Source organism: Trachypithecus francoisi, unplaced genomic scaffold (assembly GCF_009764315.1).
Source record: "Trachypithecus francoisi isolate TF-2019V2 unplaced genomic scaffold, Tfra_2.0 Lachesis_group3, whole genome shotgun sequence".
In the NCBI taxonomy this organism is placed as follows: domain Eukaryota; kingdom Metazoa; phylum Chordata; class Mammalia; order Primates; family Cercopithecidae; genus Trachypithecus; species Trachypithecus francoisi.
The window spans coordinates 122,879,718-122,901,818 of NW_022681468.1; the positions used below are offsets into that span (position 1 = coordinate 122,879,718).

The 22,101-nt window shown below is 46.3% G+C and overlaps 2 protein-coding genes across 5 annotated transcripts in view; one reads left to right on the plus strand and one right to left on the minus strand.

The window, feature by feature from the left end:
* The first annotated feature begins 730 nt into the window (after positions 1-730).
* On the plus strand, positions 731-21,928 carry LCTL (lactase like). Its single transcript, XM_033189684.1, has 13 exons — positions 731-848; positions 1,255-1,418; positions 2,079-2,166; positions 2,439-2,548; positions 5,157-5,285; positions 5,371-5,466; positions 8,420-8,474; positions 8,573-8,734; positions 15,621-15,895; positions 16,708-16,834; positions 17,019-17,218; positions 18,770-18,833; positions 21,531-21,928. Exons 1-13 carry the CDS (start codon positions 731-733, stop codon positions 21,644-21,646), a joined length of 1,704 nt encoding a protein of 567 aa, XP_033045575.1. The 3' UTR covers positions 21,647-21,928.
* ZWILCH (zwilch kinetochore protein) overlaps positions 21,764-22,101 on the minus strand; it is a 44,767-nt gene continuing 44,429 nt past the window's right edge. For all 4 annotated transcript variants that reach the window (XM_033189664.1, XM_033189663.1, XM_033189666.1 and 1 more), the window contains one exon: positions 21,764-21,780. The gene's annotated coding sequence lies outside the window, so the exon portion shown is untranslated. The remainder of the gene's footprint in view (positions 21,781-22,101) is intronic.

The window sequence follows — 22,101 nt, forward strand, 5'->3', positions numbered from 1 at the left end:
CGCCAAGCTCCCCAGCTGCTGACTCAGGCCCTGCTGGCCAGCTCAGCATTCCTGCCCGGCCCCCACTGAATGGAGCTATTGAAAGTCTCTGTGGCCACAGACCACACCTCCAACCAGAGCCTTCGGCTGGGCTGTGGCTCCTCTCTCAGGGGACAGCGTAGGCCCTAGGGGTCAGTTGGAGAGGGCTCTGGCTGCCAGCGACTGCTCTGGGGGTGTCTGGGACCAAGGACGCTCCTGGGTAAGCTGGCTGGGCTGGCACCAAAGAGGGGATTCCAGTGGGAGGGGTCTCCCTGGTGCGCAGGACAGAGGCGCTGGGATGGGCGACCCCGGCTTGGGGGAGGGGTCTGCGTGTCGATGGGAGAGCCAAAGGGCCCTGTGGGCTTTCCCACCTGTCCCCCTAAGACTGGAGCCTCCCTAAGGTAGAGGTGGTTTCCCCCTTAGATAGAGGCCACTCAGCGGTATGGGCTGGGTCTGCCCCGTCAGACAGGAGCCAAGGTAGGGAGAAGGGATGGTTTGGAGTCTTGCCCATCAGTCTCGGAGCTCCCCAGGCACAGGAAGAGCATCAGGCATCCAGCCTCAGCCACTGCTGCTGGGTCCAGATCAAGCGCCTTCCTTTCCCTTCCTCTCTCCACTTGGCCTTTGCCCTAAGCCAAGACCTGGCCACCAGCCTGGCTGCAGGGGCCTGCAGAGCCAGCTGCACTTTTTCAGGTATGGGGGAGGGCCAGGTACCATGAAGCCAGTGCGGGTCACCACCCTTCTGTGGATGCTACTGCTGGTGCTCAGGCTGGGGGCCACCCGGAAGGGGTCCCCAGAAGAGGCCTCCTTCTACTATGGAACCTTCCCTCTTGGTACGGCCACGCCTCTGTTCATCTGTCTGCCTGTCTGTCTGTTGTCCACCTGTCTTGACTTGCCAAGGAGTTTGGTGTTCTTGCTTCCTGATTGGCAGGATGAGAAACCTACCTTTGCGTGGTTGTTCTAAAAGTTCCTAACAGGTTTTTTTTTTTTTTGAAGTTATTAAAAATTACACAGATAATACATGCTAATCAGAGCTAAAATTGTGCAAAACATGTTTTTAATATATCTTCCCCTACCCTGCCTCACATTCTCACCCTCCTAGGAAGACAAGGCTCCAGTGGGACAGGGGCAGCATGGTAGGGAGGGGCAGTCCCTGAGGCCTGGGAGGCACAGCCCGGAGCCCTGGCTCTGGGTGACACATGGGAGCACCTGGGACCCAGCACGGGTCTCCCCCTGCAGGCTTCTCCTGGGGCATAGGCAGTTCTGCCTACCAGACGGAGGGTGCCTGGGACCAGGACGGAAAAGGGCCCAGCATATGGGACGTCTTCACACACAGTGGGAAGGGGAAGGTGCTCGGGAATGAGACAGCAGATGTAGCCTGTGATGGCTACTACAAGGTCCAGGTGAGTGCGGGGTGTGTGTGCGCGCACGCACACGTGTGAGCACATGCCTAGCAAGGAGGCAGGCAGTGACATATTGGGGGACCCCTGGTGACAACGTCATTCCCATGCTCTGCCAAACACCCTCTACCCCAGTGCAGCCAGAGGGGACACGGCCAGTGGGGGTGAAGGTTTGGGAGGGGCCAGGATGTGAGGTGGATGTAGGAGGAAAGGAAAGCGGGCCTCACCTGAGCCAGTGCCTCAGGCCAAGTGAGGGGGGCTGAAGGACTGATCCCACAGCTTCAGGGCCTACAGCCACAGTGGCCTGAACCCCTGGTTCCTGCTTGTGAGTTGCACCCTGTGGAGGGAGTGGGACCCGCTCATCCTCAGCACCCACTTTCCTCTCTGGATGGCTTCTTGAGGAACTCATCACCCAGCTATACTAGGGGCACCCTGATGGACTTCTCCAAGTGCCTCCCTGTCCTGTGTTTTCTTTGACTCTTGGCATATCCCCTGCCTGAAGTGGCCAGGTGGCAACCCTCTGTTGTACAGGTGAGGAAGCAGGTTCTTCCTTGCCCACTAACAGCCACAGACAAGAGTGAGCCTCAGCCCTAGAGCCCAATGGACCCCTACCTCCCATGCCCAGGGCCTAGGTGACCTGCCTCCCTACCCCTGTCTGCACAGGAGGACATCATTCTGCTGAGGGAACTGCACGTCAACCACTACCGATTCTCCCTGTCTTGGCCCCGGCTCCTGCCCACAGGCGTCCGAGGTGAGCTAGTGAAACCCCTCCCGAGCCCAGGTGCGGCCCTTCCGGCCATGTTGGCTTTGCAGGGACAGCACAGAGTCCTGGGGAGGGAGACCAGCCCATGAACGTGGTTGCTGATAGTAGCAGCTCTCACAGGTTCTGCAGGTAACTGGGCTCCCAGAATGCTGGTGGGCTGAGGGTACCTCAGGCCTTCAAAAAGCAACAGGGCCCAGGAATGCTGCACTCCAGGAGGCCAAGGTCCTTTCTCATAGCATCTTCTTTTATTTCACCTGCAGCCGAGCAGGTGAACAAGAAGGGAATCCAATTCTACAGTGATCTTATCGATGCCCTTCTGAGCAGCAACATCACCCCCATCGTGACCTTGCACCACTGGGATCTGCCGCAGGTGAGGACCTGAGCAGGCTCCCAGGCCCAAGGGGTGCTCAGCTCAGCAGGAGGGAGCCCAGTGTGAGGACTCGGGTTGCCCGGGTGGGGCAGAGACTAGGGTCTGGTTCTGGCGCAGGACTGTTAAGATGTGAGCGAGTGAAAAAATCTCTCTGACTCACTGTCTTAGTCCACTTTTGCTGTTATAACGGAACGCCTGAGACTGGGTAACTTGTAAAGAATGGGAATATATCTTCCCACAGTTCTGGAGGCTGGGAAGTCCAAGATTAAGACACTGGCAGGTGCAGATTCTGGTGAAGGCCCAGTCTCTGCTTCCAGGATGGTGCCTTGAATGCTGTGTCCCTCTTTTTATAAGGGCACCTAATCCCATTCCAGAGAGAAGAGCCCTCATGACTGAATCACCTGCCAAAGGCTACACTTCCCCATGCTGTTACACAGGGTATACAGTTTCTTTTTTTTTTTTTTTGAGCTGGAGTCTCGCTCTGTCGCCCGGGCTGGATTGCAGTGGCCGGATCTCAGCTCACTGCAAGCTCCGCCTCCCGGGTTTACGCCATTCTCCTGCCCCAGCCTCCCAAGTAGCTGGGACTACAGGCGCCCGCCACCTCGCCCGGCTCGTTTTTTGTATTTTTTTAGTAGAGACGGGGTTTCACCATGTTAGCCAGGATGGTCTCGATCTCCTGACCTCGTGATCCACCCGTCTCGGCCTCCCAAAGTGCTGGGATTACAGGCTTGAGCCACCGTGCCCGGCCAGGGTATACAGTTTCAACATGAATTCCAGGGGACAGAAACATTCAAACCAAAGCACTCATGTATGGCAGGGAGGTCATACTGCTTTAACTGATGTGTGTAGTAAGTGAAAAGAGTGAATCCTTTTGTTTTCTAAAAAACTTGGCATACAAACAAAATTTTAAAACTATAAAGATATGTCTTTTAACTAAGATCTGGCAGCCAGGCGCAGTGGTTCACGCCTGTAATCCTATCACTTTGGGGGGCCGAGGTGGGTGGATCACCTGACGTTAGGAGCTCGAGACTAGCCTTGCCAGTCTTTACAAAAAATACAAAAATTAGCCAGGCATGGTGGCAGGCACCTATAATCCCAGCTACTCAAGAGGCTGAGGCAGGAGAATTGCTTGAACCAGGAGGCAGAGATTGCAGTGAGTCATCATGCCATTATACTCCAGCCTGGGCAATGAGAGCGAAATTCCATCTATAAAAAAAAAAAAAAGATCTGGGGACATAGCATAATGAACAAGTTTAGCCTTTTTTCTCCAATTTCTTTGAGCCAGTATCACAGGCACTCATATATGACCCTGCCCCAGTAATGTCCATGAAATCATAACATGCTTCAGAATGTCACTATGTCACTGTGATTCAAGCAGTATTTTCTTTTCTTTTTTTTTCTTTCTTTCTTTCTTTCTTTTTCTTTCTTTCTTTCTCTTTTTCTTTTCTTTCTTGCTTTCTTTCTTGCTTTCTTTCTTTTCTCTCTCTCTCTCTCTCTTCCTTCCTTCCTTTCTTTCTTTTTTGAGATGGAGTCCTGCTCCGTCGTCCAGGCTGGAGTGCAGTGGCATGATCTCGGCTCACTACAGCCTCTGCCTCCTGGATTCAAGTGATTCTTCTGTCTCAGCCTCCCGAGTAGCTGGGATTACAGGCATGTGCCACCATGCCTGGCTAATTTTTGTATTTTTAATAAAGACAGGGTTTCACGATGTTGGCCAGGCTGGTCTCGAACTCCTGTCTTCAGGTGATCCACCTGCCTCGGCCTCCCAAAGTGTTAAGATTACAAGCGTGAGCCACTGCGCCTGGCCTCAGGCAATATTTTCATTCACTGGGGAGAAGGTGGTCCCATCGGTGCCCTGGAAGGTTTGGGCAGGAGGTGGGAGGAAGAGGTGTTCTGATTGGAGGGTGCATTGCAAAGAGGGGGAAGCTGGGCAAGCAGTTCGGTTCAGTTGGAATTTGGGGAGCAGGTAGGAGAGGGAAGGTTTAGAGGCTGGAGAAGTGGCTTGGGGAAGACCTCAAAAGCCTCAAGTGCTGAGCTAAGATGCCTGGGAACTGGGTTTATTCTGTGGGAATGGGAGCTACCAGAGTCCTCTAACTGGGGAGGAGGGCAGAGCAGGCTGTAGGGAGATGAGCCTTCCAGTTTCTTCCCTGGTTGCTTTCACGAACCTGCCCCAGTAACATCCCTCGAACCCACCAAGGAGAGCTGGACAGGTAGTCTCCATACAGTGACAAGTCTTGGGAGGATTCTGCCATCATGGGCAGATGCCTTTGGTTGGAAAAGCCCTCGGCCGAAGAAGGCAGATCCTGCCCCAAGGCTTCTAGAAGCTTTCTGACATCTGTGTGGCCCTCAAAATCCTCATCAGAGTGTTCATCCCAGCATCAGATCTCATTTCTCCAGAACTTAGATCTAAGATGCTTCCCCATTATTAGGCTCCTTTCCCCTGGCAGTTTTTCTTAAATATTCAATCTGTCCAGTTCTTTCTAAGCATGAGAGTCCCAGTCTCCCTGCACGACCTCCCTCCTGTTTGTCTGAGGACTGTTGCACGGCTTATCTCCACATCTAAACTGCTTTGTGGTTCATTCATGGGGCACCTGCTTCTCTGTGTTCACAGCTGCTCCAGGTCAAATACGGTGGGTGGCAGAATGTGAGCATGGCCAACTACTTCAGAGACTACGCCAACCTGTGCTTTGAGGCCTTTGGGGACCGCGTGAAGCACTGGATCACGTTCAGTGATCCTCGGGTAAGCGAGGCCCCTCCAGGTGGCAGAATGTGGCACTCCCTGCCACTTCTTATGGATCCTGTGGTCCTGCTTGCTGTCCCTATAGGCAATGGCAGAAAAAGGCTATGAGACGGGCCACCATGCACCGGGCCTGAAGCTCCGAGGCACCGGCCTGTACAAGGCAGCACACCACATCATTAAGGTGAGGGGGGTCCTTCTGGTGGGGGAACAGCCTCAGGGTCAGCTCAGCCTTCCCCAGGGGCTCTAGCCTGAGCTTGGTCCTCTGCCCCTCCACCTCCGAGTCAGCATACTCCATAGCACCTTCCTTTCTGTGACGATTTATGGAGGGCGTGTCCTGCCATCCAGGGCGCTGGGGAACACTATGGCTGAGCTGTTATAGCAGCTCCCAAGAGCTTACAGCCTAGCCAAGGGGATGGAGCACATCCATGTGGAAATGCATCAACTACAGGTCCAAGCTGTAACAGGAGGAAGAAGGGATCTGACAGCGAGACAGGGGTTAAAATCTTCCATGAATGAGCGGAAGTAACTGGGGTTGACCAAGGACAGCAGTAAGAGGAGTTAGAAGTGGTCATCAGAGCGTGGCTTCAAAGAACCTGGGAGTTTTGAAGGAGGAAGGAAAACTAGTTTGGAAGCAGTGATAATGAGCAGGCAGACTCCACCTTACTCCCAGCTCAGAAGTATGTGGAGTGTGATGGAAAAAATGGCCTCTGCTCAAAGGAGCTACAGTGGAGGTGCTCTTAGGGCTGGCAGGCATCAGTCACAGCAAGAGAGGAAAGGGGCCATTTGGAGAAGACGCTACAGGAAGGAAGGGCTACTGGAAAGCCTTGTCACTGGAGAGGGAATTGGGTCACATTACAGGACATGTATGAGGATATGGATGATGATAACTGGAGAACAGGGATACAAGGCATGTGGGATTGGCCCCAAAGGACACTTAGCAGAAGGTGGACAATCTGTCTAAGCTGGAAGGCAAGGAACCACTGGGTGACATTCCAGACCCCCAAACTCATATCAGGGAGAACATTTTCTCATTTTTTCTACATTTGGCTTATGATTTCTTAAACTGAATATTTAAAGGGCAGAGCTCTCAAGATATTTTTATTTTTATATTTTTTGAGACTGAGTTTTGCTCTGTCACCCAGGATGCAGTGAAGTGGCATGATCTTGGCTCACTGCAACCTCCGCCTCCCAGGTTCAAGCGATTCTCTTGCCTCATTCTCCCAAGTAGATGGAAACACAGGCGTGTGCCACCACACCTGGCTAATTTTTGTATTGTTGATAGAGATAGGCTTTCACCATGTTGGCCAGGCTGATCCTGAACTCCTGACCTCAGGTGATTCCCCCACCTCGGCATCCCAAAATGCTGAGATTGGAGGCATGCGCCATAGCGCCCGGCCTCAAGATATTTTTAATATTAAACATGGAAGTCATTTTCTGGGCCTTTTTATCTATCAAAAGTAGTGAGCTGAAGAGATGTCATTATTTATTTATTTAGAGACAGATTCTCGCTCTGTCGCCTAGGCTGGAGTGCAGTGGCACGATCTCAACTCACTACAACCTCTGCCTCCTGGGTTCACGCCATTCTCCTGCCTCAGCCTCCTGAGTAGCTGGGATTACAGGCATACACCACCACACCCGGCTAATTTTTTTATATTTTTAGTAGAGACAGGGTTTCACCATGTTGGCCAGGCTGGTCTCGAACTCCTGACCTCGTGATCTACCCGCCTCACCCTCCCAAAGTGCTGCACGTGCAGGCATGAGCCACCGCACCTGGCCTGAAGAGATGTGATTTTGTTATTGTTTTGACATGTTCTACTTCATCAGGCAATACCATGATTCACTTGGTTACTGCCGGTTGGCAAAAGGAAGTATAAGGAACGAAGTCTGATAAATAAAGGTTCTCCGTGAATAACAAACAAAACAATCCCAAATTCTATAGCCTTCAGATATTCAGGTCTTCTAAATTGGTACTTCTCAAACTTTAACAAGCATCATAATCATTTAATAAATGATTACTGAGCCAGGTGTGGTGGCACATGGCTGTTGTCCCAGCTATTTGAGAGGCTTGAGCAGGAGGGAGGATCGCTTGAGCAAGAGGATCACTTGAGCCTAGGAGTTTCATTCCAGCATCGACAACAAGCAAGACTCCATCTCAAGAAAAAAAAAAAAAAAAAAAAAAGCTTATTAAAGCACAGATTGCTGGCCAGGCACAGTGGCTCACACCTGCAATTCCAGCACTTTGGGAGGCTGAGGCAGGCAGATCGCTTGAGGTCTGGAGTTCCAGATCAGCCTGGCCAACATGGAGAAACCCCATCTCTACTAAAAATACAAAAATTAGCCAGTGTGGTGGCGGGCGCCTGTAGTCCCAGCTACTCAGGAAGCTGAGGCAGGAGAATGGCTTGAACCCGGGAGGCGGAGGTTGCAGTGAGCCGAGATCATGCCACTGCACTCCAGCCTGGGCCACAGAGTGAGACTCCATCTCAAGATAAAAACAAAACAAAACAAAAAACACCAAACACAGATTCCTGGGCCCAACTTTGAGTTTCTGATTCAGTAGGTCTGCCAAGGGCCCACAGATTTGCATTTCTATTAAGTTACCAGTGGATCCTGATGATCTCGGTCTGGAGACCACACACTGAGAATCACTGTTCTAGATTACTTTCCATCTCTCTTAGGTGTTGAACTACCCAAGTGCGGTGGCTAGCTGAAATAGCCTCAGGCAGGCCAGTGGGTCACTGGTAGACTATGAAGAGAAGGCAGGTTGGTGTATTTTAGATTCCATTTTTCAAGACCATTTCAGACACTTGTTTTTTTCCTAACTTACTGAGCTCTTCTGGGAAAAGTACTGCCTAGTTGCTACTGAGGACTAAGAGGAACAAAACAGGAAACTTTAGCAAAAATCTTAAAAACAATAAATAACAACACAAAGTTGTTTGAGCCAGACTTATATCAAGTTTCATTTACAGTATAAAGAAAATAAGTGCCTCAAGAAGTTACAGGAAGGAAGACTGGATTGGGATAAACGAGGCTGGATGGATGAAAATGATAGGTCTAAAGTTAGGAAGGAAAGAAAGGCCACCCAGATTGAAATGGATGGGCCAGGCACCTATGATAAATTTCTGCTCCCCTTTCAGGCTCACGCCCAAGCCTGGCATTCTTATAACACCACATGGCGCAGCAAGCAGCAAGGTGAGCTGTGGCCCCACACATGTACCCAGGACAGCCAAGTGCCCGGAGCAGCAATGGCACGCCCACTCTCCACTCCCTTTTCTTTCTTTTCTTTTAAGGTCTGGTGGGAATTTCATTGAACTGTGACTGGGGGGAACCTGTGGACATTAGTAACCCCAAGGACATAGAGGCTGCCGAGAGATACCTACAGTTCTGTCTGGGCTGGTTTGCCAACCCCATTTATGCCGGTGACTACCCCCAAGTCATGAAGGACTACATTGGTGAGCCCAGCCTCATTTTAAACTGCAGATACTACGGCAAGTTATTGAGCCCATGTGAAACAAGCAAAAGGCAGGGGGTTGAAGAGCTCATCGGGCCTGGGTGAGGTACTCAAGGGATAATCCAGACTCGCAAGAATTGAGAACCAGACATTTGAGTTAGCAGGGAGGAACCCTAGACCTCTCCATTTCCCTAGACCTGGAAATTGAGAATTTTCAGAACTTAGGGAAGAACGCGGTCGTTCTTTGGGCTGGTCTCTCTTATGTTCCGCTGCCCTGCCCCGTCCTCCACCCCACTTTAACTGCAGTCAAGCAGGAGAGAGCTCAGACGCAGTCACGGGCCTGTGTCACTTCTATTGTCAGTTCTTTCTGTCAATGGAGAAATACTTTCCAAGCTCCAGTTTCCACAGTGTTGGAGAAGAGAATAAATACAGGTAAGGCTTACAGGGATATATCAGTGTGGATGTTTTTAACTGCCACATAACAGAAAATTCTACCTAAAATGACCTGAAGTAGGGAATTTATCATCTCACCTGAGCCCAGAGAAGGGTGATGCAGGGCTAGGTAATCTAGCCTTCAAGGGTGCCTTTGAGGACCCAGGCTTATTCCATCTTTCCACTCTGGCACCTTCAGTTAGCCCATCAACCAATCCCCATGACCACAAGATGACTGCAGCAACCCCAGGTATCACATCTTTACATGTCAACACCCAAAGACAGAAAAAGGGAATTGCTCTGTCATAATATGTTTTGGGGTGGGCTTTCTTGGCCATTTTCCCCCCAATTTTTTTTTATTGTGGCAAAATACACATAAAGTGTACCTGTGTTGCAATTTTTAAGTGTACAGTTCAGTGGTAAAGAATACACTCATAATGTACGAACATCACCACCATCCATCTCCAGAATGCTTCATCTTGCAAAACCGAAACTTTGCCACCGAGTCCCTGGCAACCACCATTCCACTCTCTCTGATTTTGACTAAGTAGCTCATATAAGTGGAAGCATACGGTATTTGTCTTTGTGTGACAGGCTTATTTTACTTAGCATAATGTCCTCAAGATTCATCCATTTTGTAATGTCAGAATTTCCTTCCTTTTTAAGGCTGAATAATATTCCATTGTCAGCTGGGCACGGTGGCTTACGCCTGTAATCCCAGCACTTTGGGAGGCCGAGGCAGGCGGATTACCTGAGGTCAGGAGTTTGAGACCAGCCTGATCAACATGGCGAAACCCTGTCTCTACTAAAAGTGCAAAAGTTAGCTGGGCATGGTGGTGGGTGACTGTAATCCCAACTACTTGGGAGGCTGAGGTAGGAGAATCACTTGAACCTGGGAGGTGGAGGTTGCAGTGAGCCGAGATAGTGCCACTGCACTCCAGCCTGGGTGACAGAGTGAGACTTCATCTCAGGGGGAAAAAAAAAAATTTCCATTGTCTGTATGTATCATATTATGCTTATTCATTCATCCATCAATAGACACTTACGTTGCTTCCATGTTTTAGCTATTGTGAATAATGCTAAAAACACGGGTGTACAAATATCTCAAGATCCAGCTTTCAGTTATTTGGGGTATATACCCAGAAGTGGAATTGCTGGATCATATGAAAAATTCCATTTTTAATTTTTTTTAAGAAAGTGTCATACTGTTTTCCACAGTGGGTGTACCATTTTACATTCCCAGCAACAGTACACAAGGGTCCCAATTACTCCACATCCTTGCCAACTTTTATTGTTAATAAACTTGTTATTTTGCTTAATAATGGCCATCCCAGTGGGCGTGAGGTTGTATCTCATTGCAGTTTTGATTTGTGTTTCCCTAATGATTAGTAAGAGCATCTTTTCATGTGCTTACTGGCCATCTGTAGATCTTCTTTAGAAAGAATGCCAATTCAAGTTATTTGCCCATTTTTGAATTGGGTTGTTTTTGTTGTTGAGTTTTGGGAATTCTCTACATATTCTGGAGTCTAATCTTTTATCAGATATATGATATGCAAATATTTCCTCCCATTCTATGTGTCTTGATTCTCAAATTTTAAAACATTTCATGAAGTCCAATTTGTCTATTTATGTTTGTTTCTTTTGCCTATTTTTGTTGCCTATGCTTTTGGTGTCAGAATCAAGATATAACTGCCTAATTAAATGTCATGGTGCTTTTGCTCTTTTCTTTTTCTTTCTTTTCTTTTTTTTGAGACAGAGTCTCATTCTGTTGCCCAGGCTGGAGTGCAATGGTGCGATCTCAGCTCACTGCAACCTCTGCCTCCCAGGTTCAAGTGATTCTCCTGCCTCAGCCTCCTAAGTACCTGGGGTTACAGGCACCTGCCATCATGCTCAGCTCATTTTTGCATTTTTTCTAGAGATGAGGTTTCACCATGTTGGCCGGGCTGGCCTTGAACTCCTGACCTCAGGTGAATCTCCCACCTCAGCCTCCCTAGTGGGTCATGCCAGTAATTTTTTTTTTTTTTTTTTTTTTTTTTTGAGACAGGGTCTCTCGCCTGTCACCCAGGCTGGAGAGCAGTGGGGCAATCCTGGCTCACTGCAGCCTCAACCTCCCTGGACTCCAGTGATCCTCCCACTTCAGCCTCCCAAGTAGCTGGGACCACAGGCACACACCACCATGCCCAGCTAATTTTTTGTATATTTTGTAGAGATGGGGTTTGACTATGTAGTCCAAGCTGGTCTCAAACCTCTAGGCTCAAGCTATCTGCCCACCTTGGCCTCCCAAAGTGCTGGGATTACAGGCGTGGGCTACCACACCAGGCCATGTTTTCTTCTAAGCAGTTTTGTTTGTTTTGAAACTGAGTCTCACTCTGTTGTCCAGGCTGGAGTGCAGTGGCATGATCTCGGCTCACTGCAACCTCTGCCTCCTGGGTTCAGGCAATTCTCCTGCCTGAGCCTCCCAAATAGCTGGGACTACAGGCGCCCGCCACCAGGGCCTAATTTTTGTATTTTTAGTATAGACAGGGTTTCATCATATTGGCCAGGGTAGTCTCGAACTCTTGACCTTGTGATCCGCCTCCGCCTGCCTCCCAAGGTGCTGGGATTACAGGCATGAGCCACTGTTGGATGCCTTCTATTTATTTTTCTTGCATAATTACTCTGGCTAGAACTCTCATTACTATGTTGAATAGAAGTGGTGAATGCAGGTATCCTTTTCTTGGTCCATTTTTTTTTTTTTTTTAATTTTTTTTGAGAGAGAATCTCACTCTGTTGCCCAGGCTGGAGTGCGGTGGTACAATCTTGGCTCACTGCAACCTCCATCTCCCAGATTCAAGCAATTCTTGTGCCTTGGCCAGCTGAGTAGCTGGGATCACAGGCACACACCACCATGTCCAGCTAATTGTTTGTATTTTTAGTAGAGACGGGGTTTCACCTTGGCCAGGCTGGTCTCGAACTCCTGGCTTCAAGTGATCTGCCCACCTTGGCCTCCCAAAGTACAGGGATTACAGGCATGAACCACTGCGCCTGGCCATTCCTCTTAGCTATTTTTAGGAACAAGAAAAATCTTCCCAGGAAGCAGCTTCTGTCCCTTTGTGCCTCAAGGGACAGAACTGTCACATGGTTAGGTCAGATGATGCCCTAGACCATCATAACTAGGGCCCCAGAGGGTGGGGAGGAAGGGGGCACGGAAGACAGGCATTGGACTGACTACTGGGTGTAGGTAACCGGCAGTGTCTGACCATAGAAATTTAAACATATTATCTCTGATTTAAAGGTATCAGCTGGCACTCACCCTAAAAAAAAGGAGACAAAAATAACACTGGAATTGGGTTACGGTTTCACACAACAAAGCTATTTTAGGTGTTTGATTAAGAGAGAACTGTCAACATTTGAAAAATGCCCCTTTCTATAAAACACATTTATCAAACATACTTATCTGAACAGGAGGTAGCAAGTTCTAATACCAACTCCGCCACTAACTTGTGAGTGACTGTGGGCAAGGTGCTTCACCTCTTTGGTTCTTAATCTTATCTGAAAATGAAGGCATTAGATACAATCTTTAAAAATCTTTTGGTGTCAATCAGTTCTGTGACACATCTATACACATACACTCAAAATCTTGAGAATGGTTTCCTCAAGATGCACAAGGAAGGCCGGGCGCGGTGGCTCAAGCCTGTAATCCCAGCACTTTGGGAGGCCGAGACGGGTGGATCACGAGGTCAGGAGATCGAGACAATCCTGGCTAACACTGTGAAATCCCGTCTCTACTAAAAAATACAAAAAACTAGCCAGGCGAGGTGGCAGGCGCCTGTAGTCCCAGCTACTCGGGAGGCTGAGGCAGGAGAATGGTGTAAACCCGGGAGGCGGAGCTTGCAGTGAGCTGAGATCCGGCCACTGCGCTCCAGCCGGGGCGACAGAGCGAGACTCCATCTCAAAAAAAAAAAAAAGATGCACAAGGAAAAAGACTTCATGAAGGGACTGACAGGGTCCATGTCCCTGTAGACACAACTTATCATTCACACAGTGCATTCACTCTCTTGGGACCCTCAGAGGCCACTGCAGGTGCCACGAAAAGACTGCATTACAAAGCCAAATAGATTATTTGTGAGAGAGCACATTTTGGGCGTAACGCCAATAATTCCAGCCCTCACAACTCCAATTTTGTGATGATACAAGTGGGAAACAGGCTGAACTTTTCCTTTGCACAATGTAGAAAGAAGGATCCTCTAAGCAGTTGAAGTTTTATTTAGTACTGAAAGCATTCTGCCTGAAATCTTGTTCACAAATTACTTCCAGGCCTCTTACAAGTACTCTTTTACTCACAGTAAATATATAAACAAAAGTATTTCCAGATCAGCGCTGTTCAATAGAACTTTCCACAGTGACGGAAATGTTCTATACATGTGCTGTCCAATACAATAGCTTCTAGCCACCAGCGTCTATTAGAATTTTAAAAATTAAAATTAAAAATTCAATCCTTCAGTCACTATATTTTAATAGCCATATGCAGCAAGTGGCTATTGTATTAGTGCAAGGACTATGACGACAGCTCGTGGTTTTTCTTAAGTCACTAAACGTAATTGAAATAACGTGCCAATATTTTATTTGCTTTATGCTAATATCTTAAGGGTATTTAATAACACAAACTTTGTATTCATTTTATCTAAACTATTATCCTCTTTGGAACTATTCTTAAGGTTATATTTCAGATCAATTCATGGAAAATGTTGTTTTCTTGATTTCTATATTAAAAGCCATTTTTGCAGAGATTACACCCGGACATGTTTCAAATTTTTTAAAGTACAAAAAGTATGAACTAAAAAGTCAGGCCTCTCCCCAGAAGCAAGTATACTTCCAGAGATGGGTTGTATATGTGGTCAGTGTATGTGCTTACGATTATACGCAACATTCTGAAGCTTTTTTTCACGGAAACCTATATCCTGGCAAGCTTTCCACATTGCGATAGAAAGTGCCGCCTCATTTGTTCTAACGGCTGCGCAGTGTTGTACCATGGATATTTCATCATTTATGTAACCGGTCCCTACTGACAGACATTTAGGTTGTTTCCAATCTTTTTTTTTTTTTTGAGACGGAGTCTCGCTCTATCGCCCGGACTGGAGTGCAGTGGCCGGATCTCAGCTCACTGCAAACTCCGCCTCCAGGGTTCACGCCATTCTCCTGCCTCAGCCTCCGGAGTAGCTGGGACTACAGGCGCCCGCCACCTCGCCCGGCTAGTTTTTTGTATTTTTTAGTAGAGATGGGGTTTCACCGTGTTAGCCAGGATGGTCTTGATCTCCTGACCTCGTGATCCACCCATCTCGGCCTCCCAAAGTGCTGGTATTACAGGCTTGAGCCCCCGCGCCTGGCCTGTTTCCAATCTTTTACTGCTCAGTCTCTAATGAAGATACTTGTACAAACATCCCTTTATATGTGTGAGTAAAGTGTAAACAGATTTGGAACTGGTCAGTGCAAGGACATATGCTTTTACAACTTTGAAAGATAGGACATACCATCACTGGCCTTCCAGTTCGCTTCCCAAAGGCAGCTAAAATTACACATTTCTATTTTTTATTTTTTGAGATGGAGTTTTGCTCATTGCCCAGGCTAGAGTGCAATGGCGTGATCTCGGCTCACTGCGACCTCTGCCTCCAGGGTTCAAGCGATTCTCCTGCCTTAGCCTCCCAAGTAGCTGGGATTACAGATGCTTGCCACCACACCCAGCTATTTTTTTTTTTTTTTTTAAGACAGTCTTGCTCTGTTGCCCAGGCTGGAGTGCAGTGGTGTGATCTCGGCTCACTGCAACCTCCACCTCCCAGGTTCAAGCAACTCTCCTGCTTCTACCTCCCAAGTAGCTGGGATTACAGGCATGCGCCACCATGCCGGGCTAATTTTTGTATTTTCAGTAGAGACGGGGTTTCACCATGTTGGTCAGGCTGGTTTCAAACTCCTGAACATCGTGATCTGCCCCCCTTGGCCTCCCAAAGTGCTGGGATTACAGGCGTGGGCCACTGCTTCTGGCCAATTTTTTGTATTTTTAGTAGCGACAGGGTTTCACCATGTTGGCCAGGCTGGTCTCAAACTCCTGACCTCAAGTGATCCACCCGCCTCAGCCTCCCAAAATGTTGGGATTACAGGCGTGAGCCACCGCACCTGGCCAAATTACCCATTTTTAATGTAAGGAATAATACAGGAGCCCAACTCTACTTTTTTTCCAGATGGCTACACACCACTTACTATCTGTGAAAATACTACTTTTAAGCAATATAAACTTACAAATATTTTGGACAGTATTGAAATTTCAAAAATTCCACTTTGGATGGCTAAGGTTATACTTCCCACGCAGATGAATCCTAAAGTCCACCTTTTATGTCAAGATGTCACTATCGTCATGATACGTAACACAGTGATTGGGAGAAAATAAGCCTTTGTTAAATTCTACTTTTTTCTCTCAAAAGGAAGAAAGAGTGCAGAGCAAGGCCTGGAGATGTCAAGGTTACCAGTGTTCTCACTCCAGGAGAAGAGCTACATTAAAGGCACATCTGATTTCTTGGGATTAGGTCATTTTACTACTCGGTACATCATGGAAAGGAAGAACCCCTCCCGCCAGGGGCCCAGCTACCAGAATGATCGTGACTTGATAGAGCTGGTTGACCCAAACTGGCCAGATCTGGGGTCTAAATGGCTATATTCTGTGCCATGGGGATTTAGGAGGCTCCTCAACTTTGCTCAGGTGATTATCACATTAAGCTATTCAAAGGACATTTAAACTTGAATTCATGTTCTCATGGCTTAAGCTCGGGTGCCTACAATAGAAAGTTAATAAAACAAACCTAGTGAGTCATACTTCAGAGGTTACTAAATATAGGCCTTACAGACTCATGTCTACCATGCACAACCATCTGCATGTATATAACTTTAGCTAAAATTTGTATCCCATATTTATTTTGCTGTCCTTCTCGCCTAAACTGGAATATGTGGCAAAGAACAAGACCAAAGTACATGTCCCCTCCAACAACACTCTTTTTTTTTTTTTTTTTTGAGACAGAGTCTCACTGTCACCCAGGTTGGAGTGCAGCAGCACGATTTTGGCTCACTGCCCCCTCTGCCTCCCAGATTCAAGTGATTCTCCTGCCTCGGCCTCTCAAGTAGTTGGGATTACAGGCGCATGCCACCACGCCTGGCTAATTTTTGTATTTTTAGTAGAGACAGGTTTTCACCATGTTGGCCACGCTGGTCTTGAACTCCTGACCTCAGGTGCTCTGCCCACCCCAGCCTCCCAAACAAAGTGCTGGGATTATAGGCGAGAGCCACCACGCCTAGCAACAATGCTCATTTATTGAGAAATACATCCTTTATATGAACCTGTCTCCTGCCTACGTTAATCTCTAAATAAGCACGTTATCTGACATCTACTAAATGCCAAAAACACACTTGATTAGAATGTGGCAGGCTTGAATATGTGTTCCTATATGAGCCTCTGACTCAGAAACCTACCTGTAGGTCAGAATTTTTAAGATATTTGTTGCTATGACTCACTTTCAGACTCAATATGGCGATCCTCCCATATATGTGATGGAAAATGGAGCACCTCAAAAATTCCACTGTACTCAATTATGTGATGAGTGGAGAATTCAGTACCTTAAAGGATACATAAATGAAATGCTAAAAGGTGAGACACAAACCAAGACTGTCTGTACAGTTTTCCCATTTAACTGAGACAAAATGTGACTAACACGATCAACTGAAACTTGCTTCTACATCTCACAAATGAAAACATTTTTAACATTATCTTCACAGTTTTGTTTTTCTAAGTAAATGAAATATATTTAAAATGGAATAAAATGTCTTTGCAGCTATAAAAGATGGTGCTAATATAAAGGGGTATACTTCCTGGTCTCTGTTGGATAAGTTTGAATGGGAGAAAGGATACTCAGATAGATACGGATTCTACTATGTTGAATTTAACGACAGAAATAAGCCTCGCTATCCAAAGGCTTCAGTTCAATATTACAAGAAGATTATCATTGCCAATGGGTTTCCCAATCCAAGAGAGGTAGGCCTAATTATCAATGTTATCTGTTCTGAACTTTAGAAGAGCTAGGTAGCTAGAACACACACAGAGCTTGGTAAGTACCTCTCCTCCTTCCTCCATGAAAGAGGACAGGGGCATGCACCATGGGCCTTTATTTCACCTTTGCTCATTTGCTTAGAATGGAGCAAGCTTGATGTAAACTTCAATCTAAGGGCACTACCAGAGGTTATGAAGGAGTTCCATTTGCTTTAAGTTATGACAGGGCAAAAACAATAGAGAATTCTAGTTAAATATTACTCTAAATTTTGTGTCTTTTTTTCTTTTTCTTTTCTTTTTTTTTTTTGAGACAGACTCTCCCTCTATCACCAGGCTGGAGATCTCAGCTCACTACAACCTCCGCCTCTCAGGTTCAAGTGATTTTCCTGCCTCAGCCTCCTGAGTAGCTGCGACCACAGGCGCGCACTACCACGCCTAGATAATTTTTGTATTTTTAGTAGAGATGGGGTTTTACTATGTTGGTGAGGATGGTCTCAATCTCTTGACCTTGTGATCTGTCCACCTCGGCCTCCCAAAGTCCTGGGATTACAGGCGTGAGCCACGGCGCCTGGCCTAAATCTTGTGTCTTAATGCAAACAAATACTACCTATTTTTCAACATATATGAAAAACAGTTAAGTAAATTTAATGTATAATTATCATATCATTTTCATCTATTTTCCAGCCACGCAGCAGAGCCATACACACATACTGGCTTCAAAATGATATCTAAAGTAATCCAACTTAATAATCCTTTAGAATCTACCAAACATTTTCAATAACCTGAAAACTTTTCTAGCAGCTCTCTATTCTCTATGTTGCTGCACCTATTGGCAGGGAATATAAACTGTAATTTCGAGTGTCTTGGCCAGATACGGTGGCTCACACCTGTAACCCCAGCACCTTGGGAGGCTGGAGTGGGAGGACTGCTTGAGGCCAAGTGGTCAAGACCGGCCTGGGCAACATAGCAAGATCCCATTTCTACAAAAAATTTAAAAATCAGCTGGATGTGGTGACGTGCCTGTAGTCCCAGCTACCTGGGAGACTGAGGTGTGAGGATCACTTGAGCCCAAGAGTTTGAGGCTGCAGTGAGCTATGAGTGCTCCACTGCACTCCAGCCTGGGCAACAGAGCAAGATTCTGTTTCTAAAAAATGAAATAAAATAGAGTGTCTTAATAAAAATAATTTTAAAAAGTAAATTTCACTTGTTTACCGAAACTATTTTAAGGTGAGCCCAGTAGGACTATTAAATGTAAGCAGTGACTAAAAACCATAAGGCATTTGCTACTTTTACATTATTAGAAAAGCACTAGATTGTACACTCAAGAATAAAGACTGTTCTCTGACTCTCTCACTATGATGTACATGGATGTACAGTAAATATTAACTAATTTAAACTACAAGATGATTTAGAAACATAAACTACAGGCAGATTTTTAAAAATATTTACTTTTACCCCACATTTATTTCAAAAATGATTTGAAACAGCAAAAAATTAGTCTAAGACAACATTACTTATCAAGTGGGTTTTTATTAGGTGGAAAGTTGGTACCTCAAAGCTTTGGAAACTTGCTCTATCAACAATCAGAGGCTTGCTGCAGGTGAGTCAGTATATTTTAATGTTTTCCTTTAATAATTAAACTAAATAATTACACATATCATTATCAAAATCTCAAAATCTAGCTCTACTTGAAGTCAATCTTCCAAAACTGCTTATGATTAAAATCAGGTTTCTTTGAAACAATGTCAAATTTCTATTTATAAGCATTTTAAAGCATTTAATCTACCATGAAAGATAAACATTTTATCCATTTTATCCATTCAAGTTTTATCCTTTCAGAATCATACTATAAGGCCGGGCATGGTGGCTCACGCCTGTAATCCCAGCACTTTGGGAGGCTGAGGCAGGTGGATCACCTGAGGTCAGGAGTTCAAGACCATCCTGGCCAACATGATGAAACCCCATCTCTACTAAAAATACAAAAATTAGTCAGGCATGGCAGCGCTATGGACCCAACTACTCAGGAACCTGAGGCAGGAGAATCGCTTGAACCTGGGAGACGGAGCCTGCAGTGAGCTGAGATCATGCCACTGCACTTTAGTCTGGGTGACAAAGCGAGACTCTGTCTCAAAAAAAAAAAAAACAAAAAGCAGAATCATACTACAAATTTATACACCTACTATTTTTGTTATAGTGGGCTTGGGCAAGGAGAGGAAAAGCCAACCACTATACCAACCAGGATGAAGGAAAAAAAGAACACTTGAGATCTTATATTTGTTCATTCGGCAAGCAATTATTAAGCGCTCACTATTTGCCAGGGAATGTTTTAAGTCATGAGATACAGCAATGAACAAGGTTCCTGTCTTCATAGAAGACATCATTTCCTATGCAATGGGATCTAAAAGGATCAGAGATGTCAAATAACAAAGATGCAATTATGCATCAAGAAATGCCAACACGGCCGGGCGCGGTGGCTCAAGCCTGTAATCCCAGCACTTTGGGAGGCCGAGACGGGCGGATCATGAGGTCAGGAGATCGAGATCATCCTGGCTAACACGGTGAAACCCCGTCTCTACTAAAAAATACAAAAAACTAGCCGGGCGAGGTGGTGGGCGCCTGTAGTCCCAGCTACTCAGGAGGCTGAGGCAGGAGAATGGCGTAAACCCGGGAAGCGGAGCTTGCAGTGAGCTGAGATCCGGCCACTGCACTCCAGCCCGGGCAACAGAGCGAGACTCCGTCTCAAAAACAAAAACAAAAACAAACAAAAAAAAAGAAATGCCAACACATAACATTTGCTTCTTTGAATTTGATCTTTATTTCTCCATAAGGGCAATCAGAGAAATACGCTTCCTTTTTTTTTTTTTTTTTTTTTTGAGACGGAGTCTCGCTTTGTCACCCAGGCTGGAGTACAGTGGCGTGATCTCTGCTCACTGCAAGCTCCGCCTCCCGAGTTCACGCCATTCTCCTGCCTCAGCCTCCCGAGTAGCTGGGACTACAGGCGCGCACCACCACGCCTGGCTAATTTTTTGTATTTTTAGTAGAGACGGGGTTTCACTGTGTTAGCCAGGATGGTCTCGATCTCCTGACCTTGTGATCCACCCGCCTTGGCCTCCTAAAGTGCTGGGATTACAGGCGTGAGCCACCACGCGCGGCCTACGCTTCCTTTTTTAACAAACTCATCTTTAATGTGATAGCAGAGGTGGAAGGTGTGAGACCAAATCTTACCAAATTAGCTATTTTTACAGGCCAATATAGCATATGCACCCCCCAACACATTTAAATAATCAGGCAATATTAAGAATGTATATTCCATTAAACTAAAATAAACAAGGTTGAAACGTGGTACAGAATTCACTCATGAGCCTGTGAACTCCACATGAGGATGTCCAGCACTTTATTTATCTCAGTAACCAGAGTACCCAGCACACAAACTAAAAGTGGGTATTACATAAGTGGCCACTATTTTATTAATAAAGCACATAACATATGCTTATCATTAACTCTTTTTTTTTTTTTTTTTTTTTTTGAGACGGAGTCTCGCTCTGACGCCCAGGCTGGAGTGCAGTGGCCGGGTCTCAGCTCACTGCAAGCTCCGCCTCCTGGGTTTACGCCATTCTCCTGCCTCAGCCTCCCAAGCAGCTGGGACTACAGGCGCCCGCCATGTCGCCCGGCTAGTTTTTTGTATTTTTTAGTAGAGACGGGGTTTCACCATGTTAGCCAGGATGGTCTCGATCTCCTGACCTCGTGATCCGCCCGTCTCGGCCTCCCAAAGTGCTGGGATTACAGGCTTGAGCCACCGCGCCCGGCCGCATTAACTCTTAAAGATTATTATTTAACTATACAAGAATTACCATACAAAATTTTGACATACAAATTCCTACACTTCTTAAGATACACAATAACATCTTTGAAAGGTTGGAAATGTTTCCCAAGGACTTTTCTTTCACAAATTCCCCCCAATAAAAATTATAGGAACTGTGGAATATGGCTGCTAATATTCTGAGATGAATTTAGAAAGTATAAGTATTGAGAGACATTTAGACTTTACTATAGCACTTGTAGAAGAACCAGATTCAGGCATTTATCCCATATTTTCTGAAATATTTACAAAGCTCCTATAAAATTTTCAAATAACATGTAATTCACTAAGTTCTATTTCATGGCAAATAAGAATCAGAAAATTTGAGGATGGTATTTTTTAAGTTTTTCCAATACAGTTAAAGCTTTTAGGATAAAGCTGTATTTACTAAAATGACCCTGTTCTCATTTGTGGTGCTCGTTCTCTTTGTCATTTCAGAGCCCTTGCTAAGTCACATGCAAATGGTTACAGAGATCGTGGTACCTACTGTCTGCTCCCTCTGCATCCTCATCACTGCTGTTCTACTAATGCTCCTCCTGAGGAGGCAGAGCTGAGACAGGATTATCAGTTTTGGAGCTTCATAAGAGAATCTTCAGGATCTTCCTCCCTTTTCTGCTTTGAGGGTTTCCATATATTTCTGTTTTCAGGTTCTACAATAATTACCTTTTTTCTCTCTTTTTGGCTTGTGCTGGGATTTAAGAATTAGAAAATAAAAATAAGAAATTAAAAAAAAATCACTTGTAATCTCACCCCTCCTAAAGTTAATGTTAAGATTTTGCATTGTATAGGCCGGGCGCGGTGGCTCATGCCTGTAATCCCAGCACTTTGGGAGGCTGAGGCGGGTGGATCATCTGAGGTCAGGAGTTCGAGACCAGCCTGGCCAACATGGTGAAACCCCATCTCTATTAAAAAACATAACAATTAGCCGGGCGTGGTGGCAGGCGCCTTAATCCCAGCTACTTGGGAGGCAGAGGCAGGGGAATCATTTGAACCCGGGAGGTGGAGGTTG

Bases quoted from the DNA above. Each gene is read 5' to 3' on its own strand.
- LCTL (XM_033189684.1), top strand. From the start codon at position 731: ATGAAGCCAGTGCGGGTCACCACCCTTCTGTGGATGCTACTGCTGGTG. The intron at 1,419-2,078 runs GTGAGTGCGGGG...CTGTCTGCACAG, and splicing joins ATGGCTACTACAAGGTCCAG to GAGGACATCATTCTGCTGAG. The intron at 16,835-17,018 runs GTGAGACACAAA...ATGTCTTTGCAG, and splicing joins CATAAATGAAATGCTAAAAG to CTATAAAAGATGGTGCTAAT.